The sequence below is a fragment of the Oreochromis aureus genome, linkage group 11 (assembly GCF_013358895.1).
Source record: "Oreochromis aureus strain Israel breed Guangdong linkage group 11, ZZ_aureus, whole genome shotgun sequence".
Lineage (NCBI taxonomy): Eukaryota > Metazoa > Chordata > Actinopteri > Cichliformes > Cichlidae > Oreochromis > Oreochromis aureus.
Window position 1 is genome coordinate 14,785,969 of NC_052952.1, and position 12,677 is coordinate 14,798,645.

Here is a 12,677-nt window from a genome sequence, read left to right on the forward strand (position 1 = left end):
TCCTTCATCCACCTGCTGGCCTCCACCACTTGCTAATGTTATTGAATCTGTGGTAGCTCCGCGATATCCACCACACGAAGTAACGAGTAACGAGCCTATCTAAATCCCAGTAACGAGTAACGCGTTCCTGGTTTTGGCATAATAACTAGTTACCGTACTCGTTACCACAATAATAACGTAGTTACTGTAACGCGTTACTTAATAACGCGTTAGTCCCAACACTGGACACAACACACACACAAAAAAATTGCCATTCCCTTTAAAATATATTAGCAAAATCTGCGTAACATTCACCATGATGTAGCCTCTGCTGTTAGTCGGCCCTATTTGCACTAAAACTACTGTAGAGGATGGACTCACAGGCTCAAAATGTAGAGCAGTAATAAAAAAAAAATCTGCACTCATGTCACTTTACCTTTCAGTGATTTAAAAGGCTGCTGCATGTGTCTAATATTTCATCATTCACCTCATCAACATGAATTGTGAGTAGTGTTTATGAATATTGTCGCTGCAGGGGTGAAAACACTCATTTTACTCACTTTCATAAAAACTCTCTTCCTGATTCCTGATTGTCAAATATCTTGAGAGATCTTTTTGGTTTTTTTGTTCACCCAGCAACAACAATATGCCTCATAGTCATGTTACAGCTTTAGATAACAAATACACAAATTACTCCATTGCAGCTCATCTTAGGTTTCATAAGGCTGCCACTGCCTCTTCAGTTAAACTAACTCTTCCCCTTCTCTTGCCTGCAGGTTATGTGGGTATGCAACTTGTGCCGAAAACAACAAGAAATCCTCACCAAATCGGGGGCATGGTTCTACGGCTCGGGGCCTGATCAAGCGCGGGGTGTGTTTGAGGGTGGGCCACAGGGGAAGAAGGCCAAACTGCAGGACCCGTCCCTATACCCCTACCAGGGAGCCTCAGGAGACTTGACACCAGCGTCAGACAGAAACAGACCTCACGGCGGGCTCCTGCCCAGACAGGCGTCCCTTGACAACGGTTCAGGGCTAAGGTACGCGAGCCCCACACATGCACACCTCACTTCTGGTTGTGAAAAACAACAACAAACAAGCAAGCATGCGCCACATGCACGGTCTAAGTTACAGACAAGAGCTTCATAAAGGTGGTTCATCTAAAACAGACATGCAAGCCTGCCATAAGAATCCATATAAGCTTCTTCTACATGGAGCCCATGAGGCCTATAAAGGACACAGGGAGACATATACTGTATCTAACTGGCACTAACTCAGCAATTCTACTACAGTCATCCACCCACTCATTCTTTCTTCATTACACACACATGCATGCATGCACACACATACACCACAGTGGCACACATGATCACAGATGGTTGAAACTCTGATTCAGCTGCAGTGGGAAACAGGCAGGTGAGGTGTGTGTGCAGTGATTAGTACTATCTCTGTTTTTGAGACAAAGCGCACTTTTTCACTGCAGCAGTCCTATTTAGTAATTAGTCCTGTTTGTAGGCCAGCTTGGCCACTGCAGTAAATAAAGTATTAATAGGATGGGGTTTTTTTGTTTCTTTTTTTTAATCAAAAAGAAAGAGCGGGCTAATTACAATGCAGAACACTGTGTTTCTTTTGTCATATGCACTAAGCGCTCCCTCTGAGTGCAACACTCTCAGATGCTGACAACACGGACATGCTGTGTTTGTGAATCCCATATCCGGTTGCCTTTTTCTTGATGCTGGTGTCAAGTAAAGTAGTTACTTTGATGTCCACATGGGGGCTCCTTGCTCTTTATTCTTCTAAAGGCAGGATGGACGCTTATAGTCAGGATCTGTACACTCTCTGGAATTTCTCAGCAGAGCCCTTGAAATAAAACAACAACAAAAAACCCTCTCATGTCCGTCTTTGCTCCTTCTCAGATGTAAGGTAACTCAGCATTTGTTCAGAGTAAGGCTTTGTTTTCCACAACCCTTGGTCTGCCACAGCAACCATATAGCTCACAGACTAACAGTTGCCCCCTTGTCTCTCTCTGTCTGTTCTCCCTCTCCATGCTTCTTTATAGGAAAGATGGGAAATGCAGGCTGTATACTTAGCCATGCTGTGGAGAGCATACTCAGTGGGCAGCCTGGATCTAATTGGAGAGTTGTACAGAGTTAGCCCAGAGTAATTTATGTGTATCTATGTTACATGCCAGCAAAGTATAGTAACACTGACCTGTGTAGCACAGGGACAAAACAACCTGCACCACTCTGGTTACAACATGTCTCTAAACACAGTCCTCAGAATCCACTAAAAATCTCATACGTGAAGTCCATTTAACACATCTGTCCTTCAAGTCAGTTGGGAATACATTAGTGTCCTGTTAGAGCTTTCACTGTGTAATGAGGCTACTGTGCTATGGTTTCATTTGAATCGGTTCAGTTTACATATTTATATACGGGACCGATTCATAGCCGTATGCATCTCAGGGAACTTTATACTGTAAGGTACAAACCCTACAGAAATATAGACAAGAACACAATGAGCAAGCAGAGTGACACATGAAGCCTTTACAGACATGGGATACGTAACACTGCCGCTTCATCAGTCTGTTACAGTGATGGCATGCTGTTATTCTCCCATCTTCCATCAGATATACTCCAGGGTGCGAGATTGTTATACATTCAGTGATGTATAACACACAAGATTACAGTTTTAGACAGCATGTCATCTGTATTTTGGTAGTTATATAGAGGTTATGTCCTTCTCGTAGTTGTGGAAACACATGCAAACATAATGTAGCAGACTTTAGTCAGAGGATCAGACTTTTCCCTACAGTGAAAATAAAGTCCTGATGGCTTGGATGCAGTTGGAAGCTAAGGATGGCCACAGTGTTCTTGTTGAATCTTCCTTAGACTGTCCAATGATTTAGAAAAAGCAGAGAATCAATTGTAGATTCTAATTAAAGCTGCAGTGCTTTACAGTGCAAAGTAATGCAGGAGTTGCTCAGTCTGCTCCAAACAGTCAGTCACTCAATCACTTTTTGTTTCCGGCCGAGGATTTTGCCTGTATCGTGAATGATTGCATAGCTTTGAGAGGTGGAGATGGTACCAGGGAGTAATTCTCGCATTGACATTGCCTACATTTGCAGTGACAAAACAGGAAACTGGCTGTCTGAAAATTCATGGGATAATGCTGATGATGGATAGCACAGAGTGTATAAATAGAACTCCCTCTGCATAAGCACCGAAACCCACTTTCATTAATCTTAAAGAATGTTTAAATTAACTCCTGGATCTGTTGTGCTAAAAAAGGAGGGGGAAAAGCTGGAGGTCTATTTATAAGGAGAAATAACTTGGGAGGGCTTCCAATTTGTCTTGGTCTCGAAGGTGTCATTTGAATGAACGCACAAATATGCCAGGACAGCTGCAGTGTTGGGTGATGTTGATGAAACCGCCATACCTAAACAGGGACTGGAATGTACTCCCCGGAAGAATTTCTTCAGATTCTGCATTTTCAACACATTTAACCCAGCAGCGTGCACATTCACCCTGCCAAAAAAATGTGAGAAGAGGAAGGAGCACAACAAACCTAGCTCGAACGTCCTGTAACAACCAGCAAAACCCAGTCTGCTACATAGTAAGCTTGGGACAATTGTTTAGTCTAACCTAGTCTGTCCCAGTTTAAAGTTGTGTACCAGCACTAGTCCTAATTTATGCACGTGCTGCATTGGCCTCAATCAGCGCTGCGGTGAAATAATAATATGGTCAAACAGCTGACACAGATAGTTCAGGGTTAATAGTTTTTGTTGTTTTAGTCATCAGTTTCATTTGAACATATGTTTTCTTTTATATTTGTATTAACTAGGAGAGGGTTTGTTTTGAGCCCAGCGGGTCATTTCAGTTCAATTTTATTTATATAATCGAATGAGGTTTTCAAAGCTGATATTTTGATGTGCCAGAGTAAACCTGCTGGTAAACCTAAAGGGGCCTGAGTGTTTTTGATGCTGACTCACCTGGTCCTTTGCATGGAACAGTGGAATATTACAAACATTTGCAATCCCGGGTCTAAGCTTAATATTTTCATAGTCTAGTATTTATAGTATTTCATATATGTTTGAGTTTAGATAGATGTGGGTGCCTATAGCATCTACATGTTTGTTTTATTCGGGACTTTATTATCCTAACATGATCACAGTGCCAACAACATCCTACATAAATGCATTAACTGCCCCATGCTTAAACAAGGGCCACTTTATTGTATCAATTAACAGCTGAAGTGCTGCTTTAAATTTAGCAGATCTATATTTTATCTCTCAGCAAGGTTATAATAGTTTACTAAAACTAAACTAAAAACCAAAAGTAGATGTAAAAAACAGTTTCATGAACCTAAAATAAAAATAAAAAGTAGACATTTGAAAAAACAATTAAGCTAACTGAAACGACTTAGTGAACTTGGAATATTGCGACCATTAAAACCAAATAATAATAATGACAATGGTTATTATTATTATTACTATTATTATGATTATTATTATTATTATTAATAATAATAATAAGAAGAAGAAGAAGAACTAAGACTGAAACTAACTTAAATTAAACTTCTTCCAACTCTGGGAAGTAAACTGAATTTAAAAAAAAAAATACAACAAAAAAACCCGTACAAACAAACAGATTTCTGGAAAACACGAAGACTTGTAAAAATATGTAACCACATTAAATGCATCAGCTTTAAAGAAGGGCCTGGAACTAACTGGGTTCTTTTTGGCTAAATTCAAGTGTTTACAGTTGGCTCTCTGGACGAAATGAAACGCATTAAATAAATAAATAAACAAGCAGGCTCTCGGGAAAGCCCTCATTAGCTGCGTGCTTTGTCCTCACAGTAACTTTATTGCTGATTGATGTAGAGCTGATATTCCAAAGCCGGATGTGGAATGTCGGAAAGACAAAAAGCCGTGACGCTAGCACGCCCCCTTCCACCCCCCTTGTGCGTGATTCTGACGGTTATCTGCTGCTGTGCGCGTCCCGAAGAGTGCGCGAGACAGAATGGAGAGATATGGCGAAAGAGTTCGCGCGACTGTATCGGTAGCGCGTGCGTACGTGTCTGTGCGCGTGTCAGGGCAAGTGTGTACTATTCACGGACAACGGGAAATATGAGTTGAATGTGAGGCAGCAGCTGATGCGCCGGTACGGGGATGCTGCCGCCGCCGCCGCCGGGTGCCGTGTAGGATGGTTCTTCGCTTTTTCTTTCCTCCGGACGCTCCTTCACCTCTCCCCGCGCACGGAGAAGAGATTTTTGCCGCTGCCGCGAGAAGAAGAAAAGGCTTGTTACCGGCACCGGCACTGCCTCCCTTTTCTCGCTGCAAGTCCGAAGCATTATGACCGAAGGAGCCCACCCGGTATGCGTCTCGTTTAAGGACACTTTTTTACCAACAGCGCAAGGAGGAATATGGAACTTGATCGGCGTCTTTTCCGCGTTTAATGCGCCCCCGGGAGATAACATTAATACTACCACTACTGCTAATAATAATAAGAAAAAAAACTGACGAGGTGTATGTCTGGAAGGGGGGCGTCCGGAGAGAGCGCAGGCTTTGGGATGTAATGGTGGTAAAAGGGAAAAGGCTGAGCACTTACTGAGGATAAAAAGAAAACCGAGGTGGGGGGAAAATGCAGTTTGAGACATTGCGTCAGTTCTGTAGCTCGGTTTTATCACATTTCAACGGGGCTTTCACGGCACCTCAGAACATCTTGCAGACGGAGCTGTTCGAGCAGGCGCTGAGCAACATCGGGTGAGTGATTCCTTTGTAAAAGAAATGCCCAGATTTATGAGGGAGGGCTTCCCCGTTGGTATGTGAGGCGAGTATTTTGGGGAGGGGGAGGGGGGGGGGGTGCATGTATCGATCGGTGCCTGCCTGCGTAATAACAGCCTACAGTGTAGTGCTGCTGCAGATATTTCCTGGCTGGGATGATGGGGGCCGATCAGCGTCCCTGCCGCGCTTTGCTCAGTGCGCGTGCACGCGCGCAAGCTTGCACGGTTGGAGGTTGGTAGTTTTATAGGCACACTGTGACCACATCGGGGGTTGTGCTGCGCGCGTAGCCGTAAATGTATATACGCGCGTGCGCCTTTATGCCCCAGCGCACGGCTGCTGCAGCATGTCTGTGCCCTGCTGCTGCTGCTGCTGCCTGAGAGGAGAACATGAGGGAGGCGACGATCATGAGGGGTTAATGTACATCTTAGGAGTCCAGTGCTGGGGATGAGTGGGGACTCCCCCCCATCCCCTACTCAATTCCCCTACACGCCCACTATATGTTATTTTGAAGGTGTATAGTGGGAGGCAAGTTTTTTTTAAAGGTGTCAGTTACTTGACAGCAAAATGGCAGCAAGAATGCACATCATGTGCATTTTGCAGATGAATTAATAATCTATGCTTAGACTAACAGAGCAATAATTACTTAGATTTGCTGCGCTTTAAAAACCTTTTCACTACAGTGTCACTGCAACATACAGGCATTGCTGTAATTTTACATTTGCTGCTAAAACAATGTAATAGAAAGGAGCGTAGTGTGTGTGTAAAGAGAACGAGAAAGAGAGAGAGAGATGCACCGAACCATATTACGATTAGTCTGCTAAATGCCCTGTACCCTACGGACAGGCCTCTGGTCATCTGGCCAGGCATGGCTGTTGGACACATTATGCAGACTGCAGAAGGGCCGTAAACTTCCAGCTTTAGGGTCGAGGTTTGGGAGACCGACAGGCTACTTTTCTTTCTCGCTATAGACACAGGCCCCCGTATCGCCACACCATCCACAGTCTGTCTCTTGGGACTTGCGAGTCTTTCCCCCTGTTGTCCCCCCACCCGCACCGTCAGAAATAATTTACAGCATTGCCGGGCTCTCTGCCACCTCACATTACATGGCCAGAACACTCAGCCACTGGAAGGGCGGAACAGGGGGTGGGGGGGTATCTGTGCCTGGAAACTGTGATCCAGCAAGCATTACATCTTACTGATTAAATTGAACTTACTTTCCATTGCAACCTTTTTGTTGTTGTTGTTTTCTTCTCAGCAAAACCTTTCAGTTTGAGGATGGTGGCGGTGGAAAGCAGTCCAAAACAGGCTGTTTTTTATGATAAACGATCACATTTGCAGCTGGTATTTCTCAATGGCAAGAAGCTGTCATGACAGACTCTTAATCGTAGTTACTTTTTCAGGACAGCACAGGCGGTGTCATCCTCTTTGTTCGCTAATTTGTCTGTACACAGTGTGGTCAAGCTCACAATAACAACACAACTCCTTAAACCAGCAGTGTGTGCTGTTATCAGCGGATATCCAACTTAGCAATCCGTTCGATTGGAGCCGTTTGAGTCTCTCTCCCTCTCTATTTGTTACTCTTTTCACAGGCTCGGCCTCCTAATGGGCTGTATGCTTTTAGACCCAGCTTCCATGTATTATGCATGTGTGCGTCAGCAGAGGTTCTAATGGGGTGTGTGAGATCTGTTCTTAGAAGGCTTGAATGGTTTGGAATTGAGTGGTCACTACATTTAAACTGCAACCATACTCCCTCCCCGCAGCCGCCTCTAATACACACGCTTTCCGCTTATAACCCATCCAGTGTTGCATCTCTTTGTGCTTCTCTTCTCCAGAATACCTCAGACCAGACTGTGTCTGCTGGACTTTTGTTTGTAGCATTAGAAGGCATGTTACTGAGTTCTTTTTTTCTTTTTTTTCACAGTACAGTTTTTGTAGTCTTTTCCCTGTTGTGAAGTGTGTGATGCGGGATAAGTGGGATATGTATACAGGAGCATTTGATTTTCGGCACAGATGCAATGTAATGAAATCATCTCCATGCATCAAATCCAGCATGTTAAATGAAATCGACGTGGCTGCAGCTCGATGATTCCGAATGTGCCGCACAATCTGGGGTGTGAGTTCAGTGAGTCATCCTCTTACTCACAGCTGTTTACATCATGCCACATTCACATATATTGTCCTCCTGCAGTGACAGTGTATTTGCAGCTGTGGATTTTCTAGCCTATACGTGCGGCACGTTGCAAACCAGCTTATTACCAGCACCGTCAGCATCACACTAAAGGTCCCTCTGATGTGGAAACTCTGGATTTCTCCCACGCCCATCACGGTCTCTGCTCTCGTCCCCTCCAACAGTTGGGTTGCCATAACGATAAGGTGTAATGTTTCATCATTAGAAATGATGCTGTTTTGTCTCTGTCGATCAATATCAAAGTTATCGGGATGAGAATGACGATGTGTTTCTAGAGGTGGGACTAGACCCCCCTTGATACGATGTTTTGACATTTTTTAACACATATTTTTACATTTTGCAATAAAATTAGAATTGCAATAACATATAGCACAAGTTATCACCTTTCAAACACAAATTATGTCCTTAAAGTTAAACTTTGTCAATATGTTTCACCCAATAAGACAAAGTTATCTCTCTTCAGTTATTTCTTATTGATGTAAAATGAGATTGTCAAGCATACAAACACTGTCACTAAAACCTGCCATAAATGTTGCCATGAAGATTGAATGAGGTCAAGTTGGGAATTACTAGTACCAACTTGACCTTATTATTATATGTCGCATGGTTTTTCAGTTGGGATGATTTATTGGATGCTTGCTCAGCTAACGTTATCTCAGGTTGTTTTGTGCAGGAGATGAGCCCTCTTGTTGATAGAGTATTTCCATGTATTTATTATTTATTTATTTTCATTTATTTAATAAAATATCAATATTTGATTTCCCTGTATCGACATATTATACATGATTTCTACATTGGCTAAAGGATGTCCACAATTTGTATCTTTATTGTCAAAAGCCTCGTGGAAAAGGGATTAGTGAATTTGAAACCAAGAGCAGCAGTCTCAGCGATTTCGGTCCTGCTGATTTGGTGACGCCAGTAGTGGTAACAGAGCACTGAATTCTGGCAGCAGCAAAACAAACTGAAGTCAGGTAATATTTAGACTTTCTTGTCTGTCACTGCAGATGGCACGAGTCTGTAGGGCATGGTGAAAGTAGTCAGTTATCTCAGTGAGGAGACTCATCTGACAGCTCACTGTTGCTGCTCCTTTTGTGGCTCTACTTGCAATATTTGAACTAATCTGCTGTCAAAAAAATGCTGAAAATAACCGCTGCCCACTTTTAACAAATGCATTTTTTGATGAATAATAGCAGTAGAGTTAAGCCCACAAGCAAACAATGCATTTCCTATAACGCTTCATACAAGTACCTGTTGTTTCACCAGATAAATGCTTTAAATGTCCAGTTGCAGCTGTGGGAATTGTGTGGTTCGCTGCCATTGACACCCGGTCGGCAATATTTCTAACATGTAAATGTTCCATACTTGTATTAGTGGGCAACTCATTTACCATTTTGTCATGTCATTTGGCAATAGATGGTGACTTAACCTATATAATTTCCTTAGGGATTAATAAAGTATTCTGATTCTGATAAAATGAAAGTCATGGTAGTTTCCCATTGAAATACTTTTGCACAACTTTCCCAACTGCAGAGAGAGACTTTGGAACAAAAAACATTATGAGAATCTTTACATTTAACTTACGTTTCATCCTGAAATATTTCACTGAGAAGGTGTGAGCCCGCTCAGTTAAGAGCCAAATTTCATTTGCTTTTCAGCGGTGCGTCTGCAGCAGCTAAATTTCCTGTAGCAGTCCTTGACTGAGCAGGCGTGTCAATAAGTACTGCACGTGCAGTCTTACTTTGTTATTTGATTGCAAAGCAGCGTTACATAACAGGTGCGCAGCTTATTGTGTCAGGATGATCAAACTAGCTGGATGTTTTATTTTGGAAAAATAAACCTACTAAGAACATAAAATACATAAAATAAACTTGGACAGTCATCTCTAACATGATTAAGTAATGACACACAATTTACACTTATTGTTGCCCTCGCATTTTGTCAGCCCATGTTGATAATAAGCACTGTGTTGTGTGGGGTTCAGTGGAGAAGCAAAGCAGGGAGTGAAAAAAATGGCAAGGAGCAGACAGAACGTACCAGAGGAGGCAGAAACACCCAGGCATCAGTCACCATGGTGACAGAGCTGTAGACAAGGCAAGACGTAGCAGACTGCAGCTTGTGGGACTCTGAAGCTCTGGAGCCCCAGATTCATGTTGATGTGACAGAACTAGAGAAAAGAAGGAGAGGGAAAGATCGCAGACCCAGAAACAACAAGAAACAAGGCGTTGGATTCTAGGGGAGGGGCGGTCTTGAAAGCAAGACACCTGCAATATTGAACTGCAGTTCTGTCTTCCGGTATTGTTATTAAAGCATGCTAGTCTGGTTAAAGCTAAAATTTAAAGGTCATTTGGGTATTAAGTGAACTGAAAGTACATCTGAATGATGGAGATCTTCAACCAAAACCACACCCCAAAAATGGACCATGGTTTTTTAATGCTTCCCCAATAGAGCCACAGCATTCCTTGCATTAACTCTTCTCTGTTCTGGATGCCTGTGTACACATTTACCATCTCTTCTTACCCTTCTTCATTCAGAGCGAGTCAGCTGAGTATGTGTTTTATCTTCTAGCCATACCCTGCCTTTTATTCCCACACTTTTAACATTAAAGCCTCGTGGATGCAAAATCAGGCTGACTGAGGTGCTTCTCTGTAGCTGCTGGGAGTTAGATGACTGGCGGCTGAAGGAGCGCCTCAGCAGTGGCTGTTTGGGCAGGAGAGAACATCACGCTTTCTTTTTCTTTGTTATTTTTCTCATCTGGCCTCAAGTCAATGGTCAGCTCTTTCTTTGTCATCTTTGTGAGCACTAAAGAGTGTTCTCTTGATGTGAGGCAGACTTGGCTACATGTTCAATACTTCTTATGCACCCTCCTCCTGCTCCCTAATATCCCGTCACAGCTCGCCCACGGTTCAGCCCACCCGCAGCCCCGTGGTGTCGTACCCGGGTGTCGGCGGCACTCAGCAGCTGTAATTAAGCCGGCCCTTTATTGGTTTTGTCCTCGCCGTGGGAGATGTGCGGAGGAAGAAGGGAGGCCCTGGTTTATTGCCTGGGCGTCCAAGAGAGGGGTTATTATGATTGCATGCTAGAGAGAAAGAGAGAGAGAGAGAAGGAGCAGATAGAGGGGAGAGAAAGTGGAGAGAGTTGGAGTGATCGAGAGAGACAGCGGCAGAGGCTGAATCGATATGCTCGACTCCTCTCCTCTCACCAAATCATATCTCAGCATCAAACTGCGAGTGAGAGAGGAAGAAAGACAGAGAGAGAGAGATAGAGAGAGAGGGAGGGAGGGAGGGAGGGAGAGAGGGGCCTGGTGGCTAGCGGTGGGCTGTGTGGCCAGATAAACATCAGGCTAATGTCCCCAGCCCCCGGGCCTGCTGCCTCTGCTGCTATTGCCGCTGCCCAGAGAGGGAGGTGAAATTGCTTTTGCTGATGTTTGGTTACAGTTTGCCACAGCACGGTCCCGCAGGCAGGGGTACATGTGATCCCATCCACAGGGATGCACATTAGGTATAGGTTTGCCTGGCCAGGTCATTCTCAGCAGTGAAACAGGATGAGGAAGGAAAGTGCCACAGAGCAAGAAAGGAAAGACAGAGTACTTTTCAACAGAAACGCCAGCCTGTGCAGAGCGCTGACATCTGGGCTCTTTTCATGCTCACAGAGCGAGACTGATTCCCTGAAAGGCTGAATGGCTGCGCGTGCGCATGCATTTTATGTGTGTATGTGTGTGTGTTTGACCCTCAACCTTAACCTGTCATAAATGGCTGGGATACAGTAAGCACAGTGTCCTCTCTCTTCACTTGGCTCATTATAAGCCACTTCCAGTGCCGCTCTAGGTCCTTAACTTCCTCTCTTTCTGCCAACCGACGGACCAAAGAGAAGGCTGCTGAGTGGCGCACATGGGAGATTCAGCTCTTCTCTGTGTATCTCTGTGTGTGTGTGTCCTTATGCGTCTTTGTGAGAGTCTGTATGGCTGCACTTGTATGCTCATATGTTTGAAGCCCAGTCCCTAGAAGGTCTTTTTTTCTCTCTCTCTCTCTTATAAAGCTTTTTTCTGTACTCTCAAACAGATGCCTGATGTCATCTCGTTTTTTAAATAGCCAAGGGAGAGAAGAGAAACCGCATATGACACATGCATGGTGCTTTGTTTTCAACCATACGCCTTGACATGTGATACCGTTCGTCAGCATCGGTGACCGTTTGAGAATCTAATAAAAGGGTTAAATCCGACCACCTTTGCTGTCACAGTTGATTGTTATTGTGCGACATCAGTGGGCGTGCGCATAGGTGTGTTACTCTGCAAATCCTCCCCCTGGCCTCGGTAGTCAGTAGAGTCATTAAGTGAAAGCTGTCTGCTCCTGCAGGGCATTATCATTCTTGTTGTACATTTTGATTTATTGATTAAAGAGGCTTATAAGGTCAGACCTCTGGAAGGTCGGGAAGTAGGCTTTCTTAGCTAAATCCCTGTTATTTAGTGAAGGGGAGTCAATCAAAAACATTTCAAACTCTACTGTTACTGAGAAGCTAAAAAGCTTAGGTGCATGATTGACCAGTTAGCATAGCCACATGCTTCGTTTCATGAATAGGAAACTGACTGCTTTACATGTAATCCTGTTACCGTGCTCCAATTCCAATTCTTTTTCCATGCTCCCATTTATTCAATTACCCCCCCAAAATCCCCGCCCCCCCCTCAAAAAAACACACACACTTGAAGAAACCGTGTGATAAAGCAATAATGAAA

At 43.8% G+C, this 12,677-nt stretch overlaps 1 protein-coding gene across 1 annotated transcript in view; it reads left to right on the plus strand.

The window, feature by feature from the left end:
• rims2a (regulating synaptic membrane exocytosis 2a) overlaps positions 1–12,677 on the plus strand; it is a 139,122-nt gene that overhangs the window by 40,252 nt on the left and 86,193 nt on the right. The window contains exon 7 of the mRNA XM_039619950.1: positions 756–1,015. Coding sequence (XP_039475884.1) covers positions 756–1,015 — 260 coding nt within the window. The remainder of the gene's footprint in view (positions 1–755; positions 1,016–12,677) is intronic.